The 14,082-nt window shown below is 28.7% G+C and overlaps 1 protein-coding gene across 2 annotated transcripts; it reads right to left on the bottom strand.

Moving 5' to 3' along the window:
* Nucleotides 1–254: 254 nt before the first annotated feature.
* On the bottom strand, nt 255–11,032 carry LOC111051142. Of its 2 annotated transcripts, none has more exons than XM_039435983.1 (3): nt 10,939–11,032; nt 8,916–9,076; nt 255–915 (listed from the first exon to the last, which is right to left on the bottom strand). In XM_039435983.1, exons 1-3 carry the CDS (start codon nt 10,980–10,982, stop codon nt 845–847), a joined length of 276 nt encoding a protein of 91 aa, XP_039291917.1. In that variant the 5' UTR covers nt 10,983–11,032; the 3' UTR covers nt 255–844. The 2 variants fall into 2 exon arrangements, with proteins under 2 accessions (XP_039291917.1, XP_039291916.1); XM_039435982.1 differs by lacking the exon at nt 255–915 and adding an exon at nt 1,374–1,834.
* Between the last annotated feature and the right edge of the window lie 3,050 nt (nt 11,033–14,082).

Raw genomic sequence — 14,082 nt, 5'->3', positions numbered from 1 at the left:
ATATACATTAGTCGACAGTAATCAGCTGAGTTAACACAAAATCGGAAAATTTAGAAATTGTGACGTCGCGGAGACTAGAATCGACTGGTCTGAGTGTCACCATTTGGAAACACATGCTCTCCACTAGAGTCCAGTCTCTTCTCCACCTGAGTCGCCTAAGTGTCAGTTGAGCCTTACATTCAGGTAGATGGGTCATTTGCCACCCCAGAGATAATTTAGGAGTAGGCTATTTATGAATAACTATAAAAATAAACTGATAACTATGATAATATATTTCAATAGAATATGACAAAACATGATACAATATCATTTTACAATTAATATTGATAACAATAAATGATAACAAATCCAAAGCAATAAAATAAAATTAATGATTATCACATGATACATATTTTACCATTATACAAGAAGAACCAGAAGAGGAAGAAGAAGAAGAAGAAGAAGAAGAAGAAGAAGAGAAGAAGAAGAAGAAGAAGAAGAAGAAGAGAAGAAGAAGAAGAAGAAATGAAAAAAAAGAAGAAGAAGAAGCCACCCCAGAGATAATTCAACTCAGGAGTAGGCTATGCATGAATAATGATAAAAATAATCTGATAACTATGATAACATATTTCAATAGAATATAATAAAACATGATACAATATCATAATTCATCAATAAATGATTGATATCTTGTTTCATTCAACAAATCCCTAATTCACGATCCAGAGTAAGAGTTTAAGGTTATATTTTATAATTTCACTGGTGTTTATCCACAAACTATTATTTCCTAGTCCAAAAGACTGGGTGGCGCCAAAACTTTGCCATATTATTGGCAAATTATCCATTGAAATTGATTACCACTCATTTATTTATTTTCCGAGCTTCTATTGGAAGGTGTAGAAGATCCCACTTTCTTGTTGAGGAAGTCCACAAATTCTAAAAATCTCAAAACTACTGTCAGTAAGTGGATAAATGAATAAATGAATAAATATAAATGAATAAATGAATAAATGAATAAATGAATAAATGAATAAATGAATAAATGAATAAATGATAATGAATAAAGAATAAATGAATAAATGAAAAATGAATAAATGAATAAATGAATAAATGAATAATGAATAATGAATAAATGAATAATGAATAAATGAATAAATGAATAAATGAATAAATGAATAAATGAATAAATGAATAAATGAATAAATGAATAAATGAATAAATGAATAAATGAATAAATGAATAAATGAATAAATGAATAAATGAATAAATGATAAATGAATAAATGAATAAATGAATAAATGAATAATGAATAAATGAATAAATGAATAAATGAATAATGAATAAATGAATTAATGATTATCACATGATACATATTTACCATTATACAAGAAGACCAGAAGAGGAAGAAGAAGAAGAAGAAGAAAAAGAAGAAGAAGAAGAAAGGAAAAAAAGAAGAAGAAGAAGAAGCCACCCCAGAGATAATTCAACTCAGGAGTAGGCTATGCATGAATAATGATAAAAATAATCTGATAACCATGATAACATATTTCAATAGAATATAATAAAACATGATACAATATCATAATTCATCAATAACTGATTGATATCATGTTTCATTCAACAAATCCCAAATTCACGATCCAGAGTAAGAGTTTAAGGTTATATTTTATAATTTCACTGGTGTTTATCCACAAACTATTATTTCCTAGTCAAAAAGACTGGGTGGTGCCAAAACTAAAGCCATATTATTGGCAAATTATCCATTGAAATTGATTACCACTCATTTATTTATTTTCCGAGCTCCTATTGGAAGGTGTAGAAGATCCCACTTTCTTGTTGAGGAAGTCCACAAATTCTAAAAATCATCAAAACTACTGTCAGTAAGTGGATAAATGAATAAATGAATAAATGAATAAAGGAATAAATGAATAAATGATAAATGAATAAATGAATAATGATAAATGAATAAATGAATAAATGAATAATGAATAAATGAATAAATGAATAAATGAATAATGAATAAATGAATAATGAATGAATGAATGAAGAATGAATGAATAAATGATAATGAATAAATGAATAAATGAATAAGGAATAAATGAATAAATGAATAAATGAATAAATGAATAAATGAATAAATGAATAAATGAATAAATGAATAAATGAATAAATGAATAAATGAATAAATGAATAAATGAATAAATGAATAATGAATAAATGAATAAATGAATAAATGAATAAATGAATAAGAATAAATGAAAAATGAATAAATGAATAAATGAATAAATGAATGAATAAATGAATAAATGAATAAATGAATGAATGAATGAATGAATGAATAAAGAATAATGAATAAATGAATAAATGAATAAATGAATAAATGAATAAATGAATAAATGAATAAATGAATAAATGAATAAATGAATAAATGAATAAATGAATAAATAATAAATGAATAATGAATAAATGAATAATGAATAAATGAATAAATGATAAATGAATAAATGAATAATGAATGAATGAATAAATGAATAAATGAATAAATGAATAAATGAATAAATGAATAAATGAATAAATGAATAAATGAATAAATGAATAAATGAATAAATGAATAAATGAATAAATGAATAAATAAATAAATTTTCATTTAAATTATTCACCTCATGAAAGAGAGTTGTTCATATTGCATTCATTATTACTGAAGAATGACAGACTAATTTACATTTTATTTGAATTTAGCTTAGCTTATATTCAACCTAAAATGGAAAATGGAAGAATATGGAATTCTGTGTTATTCTCGTACATCACATAATTATTTTGGACCATCTATATGACAATCAACAACCATGAAAACATTGAATTAATCTTTGAAAACTGATTTAACCTATATATTTTTTCTAATTCAACACTTTACTGATATAGATATTACTACTAATACTACTAATGATTGAGAAGAATATGTTTTCGGAATAATAAATGCTGCATGACCAAGCACATAGGAAGTCCATATTGAGATGTGAATGAAAATATTGATTGTCAGATAAAGCTGCATTTACACCAGAGTTAATAACATGAGTTATTAACAAAAAGTTATTAACTTGACTGAATCATCAAAAATTTCTCTTGGCAAAAGTAATAACTCATGTTTCTAACAGAAAATTCCTTGTTATTATAATTCTATATAATTGACTTCCATATGATTTTATTTAACAAGAGTATTCATATGATATATAAAAGCCGGAATAAAAATCAAAAAATTGTCTTGAAATTTGAATTGAAACATGTGTGTGATCATTAACATAATGATCTTCATCTGATCTAATGTAAATAAATTATGCGTTTACACCAGAGTTTAAAACATAAGTTTTCAACATAAGTTAATAGCATTTTCGTTTGGCTGCTAGTTTGTTATCAACAAAAATTAATAACTCTGTCACGTGTTTTGTCTGCAGCTGTAGTTATTAGGAAACAGCTGTAGTTATAGGGTAGGGATGCTGGGCGAGGGGGTTGTGGGGAAGATAGTAACATAGAGAAACAATAGCATATAAGTAGATATCCCATGGTATAGGGCGTTTATGTCGCAACTTTTACTGTTATCTCAAGCCCATAGTCAACGTAGTTCTTCCCGTGAAGCTTATGACGCTGGTAGTCTCTCATATTGTGCCGTTCATACACTCTCACCCCAACAAAACAGTAAAAATCTACAATATCGGCTTGAGATAACAGTAAAAGTTGCGACATAAACGTCCTATACCATGGGATATCTACTTACGCTATTGTTTCTCTATGATAGTATCCTGTTACTAACAAAAGTTAATGTGATAAAAGAGGCTTTGTTATAAACATAACACATTTCCTTTTGACTTTACCGACTCGATGGATAACATAGATCTTGTTAATAACAAGTAAATTCTGTTGAAAACACGAGTTATAAACTTTTTTCAAGAGTATTTTTTGTCGATTCAGTCAAGTTGACAACTTTTACTAAATGATAAATGAATAAATGAATAAATGAATAAATGAATAAATGAATAAATGAATAAATGAATAAATGAATAATGAATAAATGAATAAATGAATAAATGAATAAATGAATAAATGAATAAATGAATAAATGAATAAATGAATAAATGAATAAATGAATAAATGAATAAATGAATAAATGAATAATGAATAAATGAATAAATGAATAAATGAATAATGAATAAATGAATAAATGAATAAATGAATAATGAATAAATGAATAAATGAAAAATGATAAATGAATAAATGAATAATGAATAAATGAAAAATGATAAATGAATAAATGAATAAATGATAAATGAATAATGAATAAATGAATAAATGAATAAATGAATAAATGAATAAATGAATAAATGAATAAATGAATAAATGATAAAGAATAATGAATAAATGAATAAATAATAAATGAATAAATGAATAAATGATAAATGAAAATGAATAAATGAATAAATGAAAATGAATAAATGAATAAATGAATAAATGAAAATGAATAATGAATAAATGAATAAATGAATAAATGAATAAATGAATAAATGAATAAATGAATAAATGAATAAATGAATAAATGAATAAATGAATAAGAATAATAAATGAATAAATGATAAATGAATAAATGAATAAATGAATAAATGAATAAATGAATAAATGATAAATGAATAAATGAATAATGAATAAATGAATAATGAATAAATGAATAAATGAATAAATGAATAATGAATAATGAATAAATGAATAAATGAATAATTGAATAAATGAATAAATGAATAAATGAATAAATGAATAAATGAATAAATGAAGAATGAATAATGAATAATGAATAAATGAATAAATGAATAAATGAATAAATGAATGAATGAATGAATGAATAAATGAATAAATAAATGAATAAAGAATGAATGAATGAATAAATGAATAAATGAATGAATGAAGAATGAATAAATGAATAAAGAATGAATGAATAAATGAATAAATGAATAAATGAATAAATGAATGAATGAATAAAGAATAAATGAATAAATGAATAAATGAATAAATGAATAAATGAATAAATGAATAAAGAATAATGAATAAATGAATAAATGAATAAATGAATAAATGAATAAATGAATAATGAATAAATGAATAAATGAATAAATGAATAATGAATAAATGAATAATGAATAATGAATAAATAATAAATAATAATGAATAATGAATAAATGAAAAATGAAAAAAAAAAAAAAAATGAAAAAAAAAAAAAAAAAAAAAAAAAAAAATGAAAAAAAAAAAAAAAAAAAAAATGAAAAAAAAAAAAAAAAAAAAAAATGAAAAAAAAAAAAAAATGAAAAAAAAAAAAAAAAAAAAGAATAAATGAATAAATGAATAAATAATAAATGAATAAATGAAAAATGAAAAAAAAAAAAAAAAAAAAAAAAAAAAAAATGAAAAAATGAAAAAAAAAAAAAAAAAAAAAAAAAAAAATGAATAAAGGAATAAATGAATAAAGATAAATATAAATGAATAATGAATAATGAATAAATGAATAAATGAATAAATGAATAAATGAATAAATGAATAAATGAATAAGAATAAATGAATAAATGAATAAATAAATAAATTTTTCATTTAAATTATCCACCTCATGAAAGAGAGTTGTTCATATTGCATTCATTTATTACTGAAGAATGACAGACTAATTTACATTTTATTTGAATTTAGCTTAGCTTATATTCAACCTAAAATGGAAAATGGAAAGAATATGGAATTCTGTGTTATTCATCGTACATCACATATTTCTGGACCATCTATATTGACAATCAACAACCATGAAAACATTGAATAATCTTTGAAACACTGATTTAACTATATATTTTTTCTAATTCAACACTTTACTGATATAGATATTACCACGGTATGTAGAAGAAGACGGTAGGTGTCACGCGCATGTTTGTACTGAATTTCCGGTGTCGCTGACGTCATTTTATATCCAATCACCTGTTTTTAACAAAAAAGTTTCGTAATTGCCAATAGGTGTTGAAAGCCTCGGTTGGTGGCGATGACGCAATCTAGCTGGCTGGCCACTGCGCACACATTTCATGACCCCTACCGTTTTCATCTAAATACCGTGGATATTACTACTAATACTACTATTGATTGAGAAGAATTGTTTTCGGAATAATAAATGCTGCATGACTAAGCACATAGGAAGTCCATATTGAGATGTATGTAAATGAAATATTGATTGTCAGATAAAGCTGCATTTACACCGGAGTTAAAACATGAGTTATTAACAAAAAGTTATTAACTTGACTGAATCGTCAAAAATTTCTCTTGGCAAAAGTTAATAACTCATGTTCTAACAGAAAATCCTTGTTGTTATAATTCTATATAATTGACTTCCATATGATTTCATTTAACAAGAGTATTCATATGATATATAAAAGCCGGAATAAAAATCAAAAAATCTGGTGTGGCGCACTCACACAACGTTCCTTGCCGTTAAGAAAATTGAGAGCCTGACGCTAGTGTACTCGCGCATCTCAAGTCTACTATTCAAAGCTATGAGACAGCTGGTGATAGGTCAATAACGCTGGAAACACACGAGGTCTGCTATCTCTTCTTAGTGAATGATTTAATAGAACCAATGTTGCCAACAGTTTGCAATTAATATTCACATTTTCTCGGATTTCAGCTTATTTCAATTCTAGGTGGAAATGTTACTGGACATTAATTGCAGAGATTTCCATGCTCAATCTTTTCCACTTGAATCTTTTTGTTTAAATTGTATAGTAACATAGAGAAACAATAGCATATAAGTAGATATCCCATGGTATAGGGCGTTTATGTCGCAACTTTTACTGTTATCTCAAGCCCATAGTCAACGTAGTTCTTTCCCGTGAAGCTTTATGACGCTGGTAGTCTCTCATATTGTGCCGTTCATACACTCTCACCCCAACAAAACAGTAAAAATCTACAATAATCGGCTTGAGATAACAGTAAAAGTTGCGACATAAATGTCCTATACCATTGGATATATCTACTTACGCTATTGTTTCTCTATGATAGTATCCTGTTATTAACAAAAGTTAATGTGATAAAAGAGGCTTTTGTTATAAACATAACAATTTCCTTGATCTTTACTGACTTTCGATGGATAACATAGATCTTGTTAATACCAAGTAAATTCTGTTGAAAACACGAGTTATAAAAATTTTTTCAAGAGAATTTTTTGTCGATTCAGTCAAGTTGACAACTTTTTATTAATCACTCATGTTATCAACTCCGGTGTAAACGCAACTCAACATGATGTTATTAACTTTGTAATTAACATCAGTTGATAACAAAAATGTTAAAAACTTGTGTTATCAACTCTAGTGTACACAGTGGCGCTTCGTGGATTTTTGAACTTGTAGGAGTCAAAAAGTATAAGTAGGGCTGCAACCCCCCTCCCCAGTATAGTCGCAATGGAAAAGATCACATTGACTTTTCTGCCATAGACAAATTCAATGTTGTATGGATGCTGGCATATAAAGGTGCGTACAGATATACGCGCCGCGAACATGAGCAATTCACTTTAATCAGCTGATTATATCTGTATTTTTACAGAAACGGTAAGATACAGATATAAAAAGATATAAAAAGCTTGGCATCAGCTGATTAAAGTGAATTGCTATTGCTGATGTTCGCGGCGTGTATATCTGTACGCATCTTAGGCCTACATAAACACAACATGCAAGTTCACAACTCAAAATGATAAGTTACTCACATCATGGTCTACTTTTAATTTAATTCGATTCGTCGATCCTTCTTTGAAGCAAACATTTTGGTGACAGAGTCGTAGAATTTTGCTTCTGTCATCAAATTCTTGAAATACTGTTTTTCAATACACAGGGAAACTAGTCCATTGAGTCGATTTTGATGGTTGAATTCTAGTGTTTTTTATGCGTTTAAGAGCCGAAAAGGTGCGTTCGGCAGAAGCACTTGTAGCTGGGATAGTGAGCACTAGATGAATTAGTCTGCTTTTTCAATAAAAAAAAGTAAATTCGTATGACTTTTGTCGGTGGGAGTCCCTTGCGGGAAGGTCCCACCGCCTGAATATATAATTTAAGCCGTCAATGGGCCTTACGACTGTCATACTTCAGCGGGAACGACAGTTAACGGGCCATCCGATAACACGGGAGTGATCTGGTTAAAAAACTTTTGGTTATGAGAGGGATTGAACCCGGGATCTCTGTGCAGCTACGCAAGCACTAGATCACGGATCACTCCTGCTTTTTCAATGAATGTCCCTGTTAAATAATTGTCCACTAAATAGTCATTCAATTTAGAAATGCAGTTAATGAAGGAAGAAGAGGAGTAAATCACGAAACTCAGCCTCCAAACTATTTACATTGAAATATTGCCCGTGTCCGTATGGAGACTTCATTAGGTCTTGCAGAAAGCAGAAACATTGTTTGCACGTCAATCGATTGGATCAAATATCGATTATTTCGTTTCGATAATCCATGTGGTTGAGGAGCTACTTACGAAGGACCTTATTAAAATCATTCATATACGAGTAGTTCCTTCCGCGTCCACTTAGCATGCAGCGCAGCGCTAGTGTCGAATTGTAGGAATAGATTGACTTCCTACAACGCTACAAGCCTTCTTATGTTGCAAAACCTTACTGCTCCGTATCTTTCAATTCCGTATTTTCTATAATATTTTGATAGGTATTCGCATGCTCCTATAACCTATAGATACACTATGAGACATTGTTATTATTCTGTATCAAGTGTAGGAACTTCCTCACTTCCTACATGGAGGAATCGCCCAAGGTGTACACGCAGCTTAAATTTCATGATTCACCAAATAAAGTCAAGTGAGACATGAGGTGAATTGACTTTTTGGCGGTACGAAGTTCGCCGGGTAAGCTAGTCTATGATATTGATCACCTTGGAGTTTAACTGTGTCGTTCTCATTTTTCCGTCTCAAGGCAAGTTTCAATTCATCAGTAGTCATCAACCATTTCTCAGCCAATTTCTTGATAGTTACTGATGAATTCTCGCTACTGCAGCCCAAAGTTAATCGAACTTCTTCTTTTGAAATAGCATTCCTGCAAATCAAAAATTAAAAACATTATTGAACACAAGCGTCAGCGAGTACTAACTTTTCACTTACTCAAGTCCAAAGTAGTTGGCTGTTTGTTTGTATGTTCTACAAGAACTTTGGAAAGAATTGATCAATCAGCTTTAAATTTCGAACATGTATTCTTCAATAGTATCTCAAGTCACAAGGACGGGAAGGGACCTTTTGCAGGGGAGAATGATGTTTCTAGTTGAGGTGTAAGCTGAGACTAGATTTCATTCGAGCACTGCAAAAGACATTCACGTCCAAGTAAATTACACTATTTTTGTCATAATAATCTAGAGACAGAAAACAATGTATTTATGTATTAATATATTTATGTATTAATATATTTATGTATTTTTGTATTTATGTTTTTATGTATTTATGTATTGTAACAATCGTCTCAGGCCTTGGTTTTCTACAGCTACAAGCCAGGACAAGATAGTTTTCGACTTGCAACTTTCTGCCTCAAACGTACAAAAGGAACCAGCTTATGGCAAAGGGGGGTAGAAGGTGAAACAATGATGGTCAAAAGTCTAATGGTGAAATAACCGCCGCTGACCAGTGACAAAAGGGTGGCAGCCAGACGGCAGGCGTGAGTGGAGTGCCATCAGATAGGGGGCAGCACCAACTGGGCCAGTGATCCAAGGAGGAACAATGGTTCGAGGGTTGGCGAGCACGTGGAGTTGGGAACACGAGGACACTTTTCGGTGAACCACGGCTAGAGTAAGATGTCTGAGGAGTGAGCAGCGTGCAGCCCGCAGCCCTAGGGGCTGAAATGGAGTCCTGTTCCCGGAAAACCACAACCACATCAACACCACCACATTAAAACCAAAGAAAAATAATTATTGAAATTCATAATTTGTGATGTAAAGTGAGCAGTTTAAAAGTGCGCGAAAAGGCCATGGTCTGCGTGGTACTCATAAAATGTAAGGTTTAGTGTAATTTTAAGTTGTTTGTTTGCCACACTGGTTATGTTCTTGTATAATTGTTGTTTAAATAGGGTTTAGGTTTTGTGATTCATCGTATTGTTGTGAATTATTCTATTTAAATAATGAGACTCTCAATAAACATTATTATTATATTTCATAAATGGTAAAATCATATTTCATACTACTTTGGTGTTCTACTTAACAGAGTAATTACTAAAATTTTGTAGGATATTTGATATATTTAATCAACATTGAAAATCTCATTTGTTACTTTGTAAGTGTCAATTTCAATTTGCTTTTGCCTATTTTCATTATAATTATCTTATGATTCAAGTTGTCTTGTGTGGTTATTTCACAAGTATCATTAGATCCCCTCCCTTCTTTATGTTTAAATCATGAAGTTAAGCAATATAGTTGGGAAAGATGTGTAGTTCTACATTCATTGATTGCTGGGCTGCATCTTTATTAAGTATGTACATTGTTTTATTATATAGCTCAAATAAATTCATGTCTCTGCTATAGAGTAATGCTGTGGTAGTTGCTTATTCAAATTTCGAGGGTCGTTCCCTAATAATTATGTGGCGCCTGGGTTATAAATTTTCAAATTTTATATTATCAAATTTTCAAGTTACTATTTAAATTTCAAATTCACCATATATTAAGCAATCAGTAAGTGTATTTCTAGACAGTATTTTTGTATTTATGTATTGAATAGGTTAGGTTAGGTTAGGTTAGGTTAGGTATACATAAATTATGTATTTATGTATTCATGAATTTATGTATTTATGCATTTATGTAATCATGCATTTATGTATTTATGTTTTTATGTATTTATGTTTTTATGTATTTATGTAAGTATATAATTATTCACGTATCTATGTAAGGCAGTGATTTCAGGATTTAATTGAGAACTTACTGTGCTCCATCATTCATCCATCTAGCGAACTGACTCGAATCCATATGTTTTCCTGGGTAGGCCTTAACTATATTTTTGATTGCATTTACAGCCTCATCTGAAAAATTAAATAACCAATTATTGAAACCAACAAAGCATTCAAATGCTATCCATTCCACAACCAGTTAATAGGTTCACTGAGAAAAGATAGCACAACAAAATATCCCATATTCAGGTATGGTAGTCCGTTATATTCCACATTTCAATCCGAGTATAATAATGATAATAGTAAATTCATTTATTCTTCCAATTGATACATTTCATAATCTCATACTAATTTAATGAAGAAGGCATTTTCAATTAAATTTCTAACTTAAAATTTAATTTTGTTATCATGGCGAGTCTGTTGCTTGAGCCGCCATTTTGTGGCACCATTGAGTGGGAGGAGACTGTCTAGCTGAGCCAATGGCAGACGTTTATGCCATTGACCAATATCAGTACTCGCCGACTAGTATAAATTCTGCTGCTCTTGTATTAATTTAGTTTTGTTTATCAGATATTGACAATGGTGTAACAACCAAAACCGGTCTTTCTATGTATCAATAAATCAGTGGTTTTTTGACAATTTCTTAGGCTTTTTCATTCAATATGAATAATTACCACAATATCAACTTCTCAACTACACAAAAAGTAGTCCTATACTATTAGATGAGCAATTTCTGTTTATAGGTTTATATGTTTATTTATGTTCATATGGCTATATGTTTATATGTTATTATGTTCATTTATTTATATGTTATAGGTTTCTATGTTCATATTTTATATGTTTACATTTTTATATGTTTATATGTTCATATGTTTTATATGTTTATATGTTTATATGTTTTATGTTCATATGTTTTATATGTTTTATGTTTATATGTTTATATGTTTATATGTTTATATGTTATATGTTATATGTTTATATGTTTATATGTTTATATGTTTATATGTTTATATGTTTATATGTTATAGTTTATATGTTTATATGTTATATGGTTATATGTTATATGTTTATATGTTTATATGTTTTATGTTTATATGTTTATATGTTTATATTTTATATGTTTATATTTTATATGTTTATATGTTTATATGTTTATATGTTTATATGTTTATATGTTTATATGTTTATATGTTTATATGTTTATATGTTTATATGTTTAGCAGGTGATAAACTAATTATAGTATTATAGACCTATTTCACTGATTAGCAATGTATCAAAAATTTAGAAAAACTAGTTATATCAAGATTAATAAGCTTTTTAGAAATTATAATATTCTTTCTCCTAACCAATTTGGCTTCCGCAAAGGTATAAGTACAGAAGTAGCTGTACTATAATTATCAAAATTTGTAACTAGCAGTTTAGAGGAAAAGAATAAATGTCTAGCGTATTTTCAGATTTAGCAAAGGCCTTCGACTCTGTTTCCCATGACTTAAATAAAAAAGCTTGAGGCAATAGGTATAAGAGGAGTGCCACTTGAATGGTTCAGATCCTACCTCAGCAATCGACAGCAAAAAAAAAGGTTGAGAACCATATGAGTGCAGAGGGTTCCATGAAGTTCGGAATACCTAAAGGAACAGTTTTAGGACCAATTTGTATTCGATCTTTGCAAATGAGTTGTGCTCCATTCAAATTCAAGGTAGAGTTATAGCCTTTGATGACGATACAGCACTCCTTTTTCAAGGAAAAAACTGGGAAGAAGTGTTCCAAACAGCAGAGATAGAACTCACAAAAATCACTAGTGGTTAAGAAATAATTATTGTCATTAATTCAGGAAAAAACTAAATTTTCAGCTTTTCTTCAACAAGTAGCACAAACACAACATGACAACAATGAAGCTTCATAATTGTGATGGAAATAGTAACAATAATTGTAATTGCCCACTAATAGAACGCTTGACAATATAAAGTTTTAGGAATAATGGTAGATGATTCATTGAAATGGAACAAGCACATAACATATACAACTGCTAAAATAAGGAAGAAGCATATACAAATTCTATCAATTAAGGCGTATCATAGACAAAGAAATGTTAAAAACTGTATACTAACATTATTGAAACTCTTTTAAGGTACGGTCTGTTAGTTTGGGGTGCAGCTAACTTCAGTTTTATAGATCCATTATTTAAACTCAAAAAGCATTTTCAAAAATAATGGGAAACAAGGAAATCCGGTTTCCAACTGTAGAATTATTTATAGAAAATAGAGTACTCAGCGTTAGGCAATTGTATATATTGTTGTTATTAGGGTATATGAAAAAACATCAAAATAGGACCATATCATAAATCATAGCATAATACTAGAATAAGAGAACGTTGCAATCAAGAAGTACCAAGAATGAATACAGCATTTGGGCAAAGATCACTAGGTATTTAGGGCCTACAATATCTAATAGAATACCATTAGAAATCAAAGGAGAGGAAAATTTCAATAGCTTCAAAAGAAAAATTAGACATTGGTTATCAGTATTGGGATACAAAGTAGTGAGGAACTAATAGTAAGTAGGATTAGATTTAAGTAGTATTCTTTTAAATAAGGTAATTTATAGGTAGAAAATAGTACCTCGGTTAGTATCTTTGTACTAGGTGATTGTAGGGTAATAGATATAGTTTTTGATTTTTGGAATTTTTGTATTCTGTTGTAGCATAAATTAGTATTAATTTGATGATAACCTCGACATATATTATAGTGAGGTATCATTTTGTATCCCTGAATATTGTTATATTATTGAACATGTATGAAAAAATAATATGTAATGTATGAATTTATGAATAAACTCCTCTGGATGTGTCGTCCAACATCCAGAGAAGAAAATTATTATTAGATTATTATTATTATTATTATTATTATTATTATATTATTATTATTATCATTTCTGTATGTGACCAGATCTCGAAAACAGCTCTAACGATTCTCACAAAATTGAAACAAAGTAGGTTTATGATAGAAAATTCGATTGCACTAGGTCTCAACCCTGGGATAACTCGCTGATGGATATTAAAAGGTAAATACGTCCTTGAAAAACAGCTGGAATTTTGTTATCTGTCAATAATGGGAGAGAGTCTAATTATTATGCCAGGTGTTGAACTATCACATTCAATCAGCTGAACTAACAAGAAATA

This window comes from Nilaparvata lugens, chromosome 9, assembly GCF_014356525.2.
Source record: "Nilaparvata lugens isolate BPH chromosome 9, ASM1435652v1, whole genome shotgun sequence".
In the NCBI taxonomy this organism is placed as follows: Eukaryota; Metazoa; Arthropoda; class Insecta; order Hemiptera; family Delphacidae; genus Nilaparvata; species Nilaparvata lugens.
Note: the sequence above shows the minus strand (reverse complement) of the source record. Positions and strands in the feature narration are given on the sequence as shown.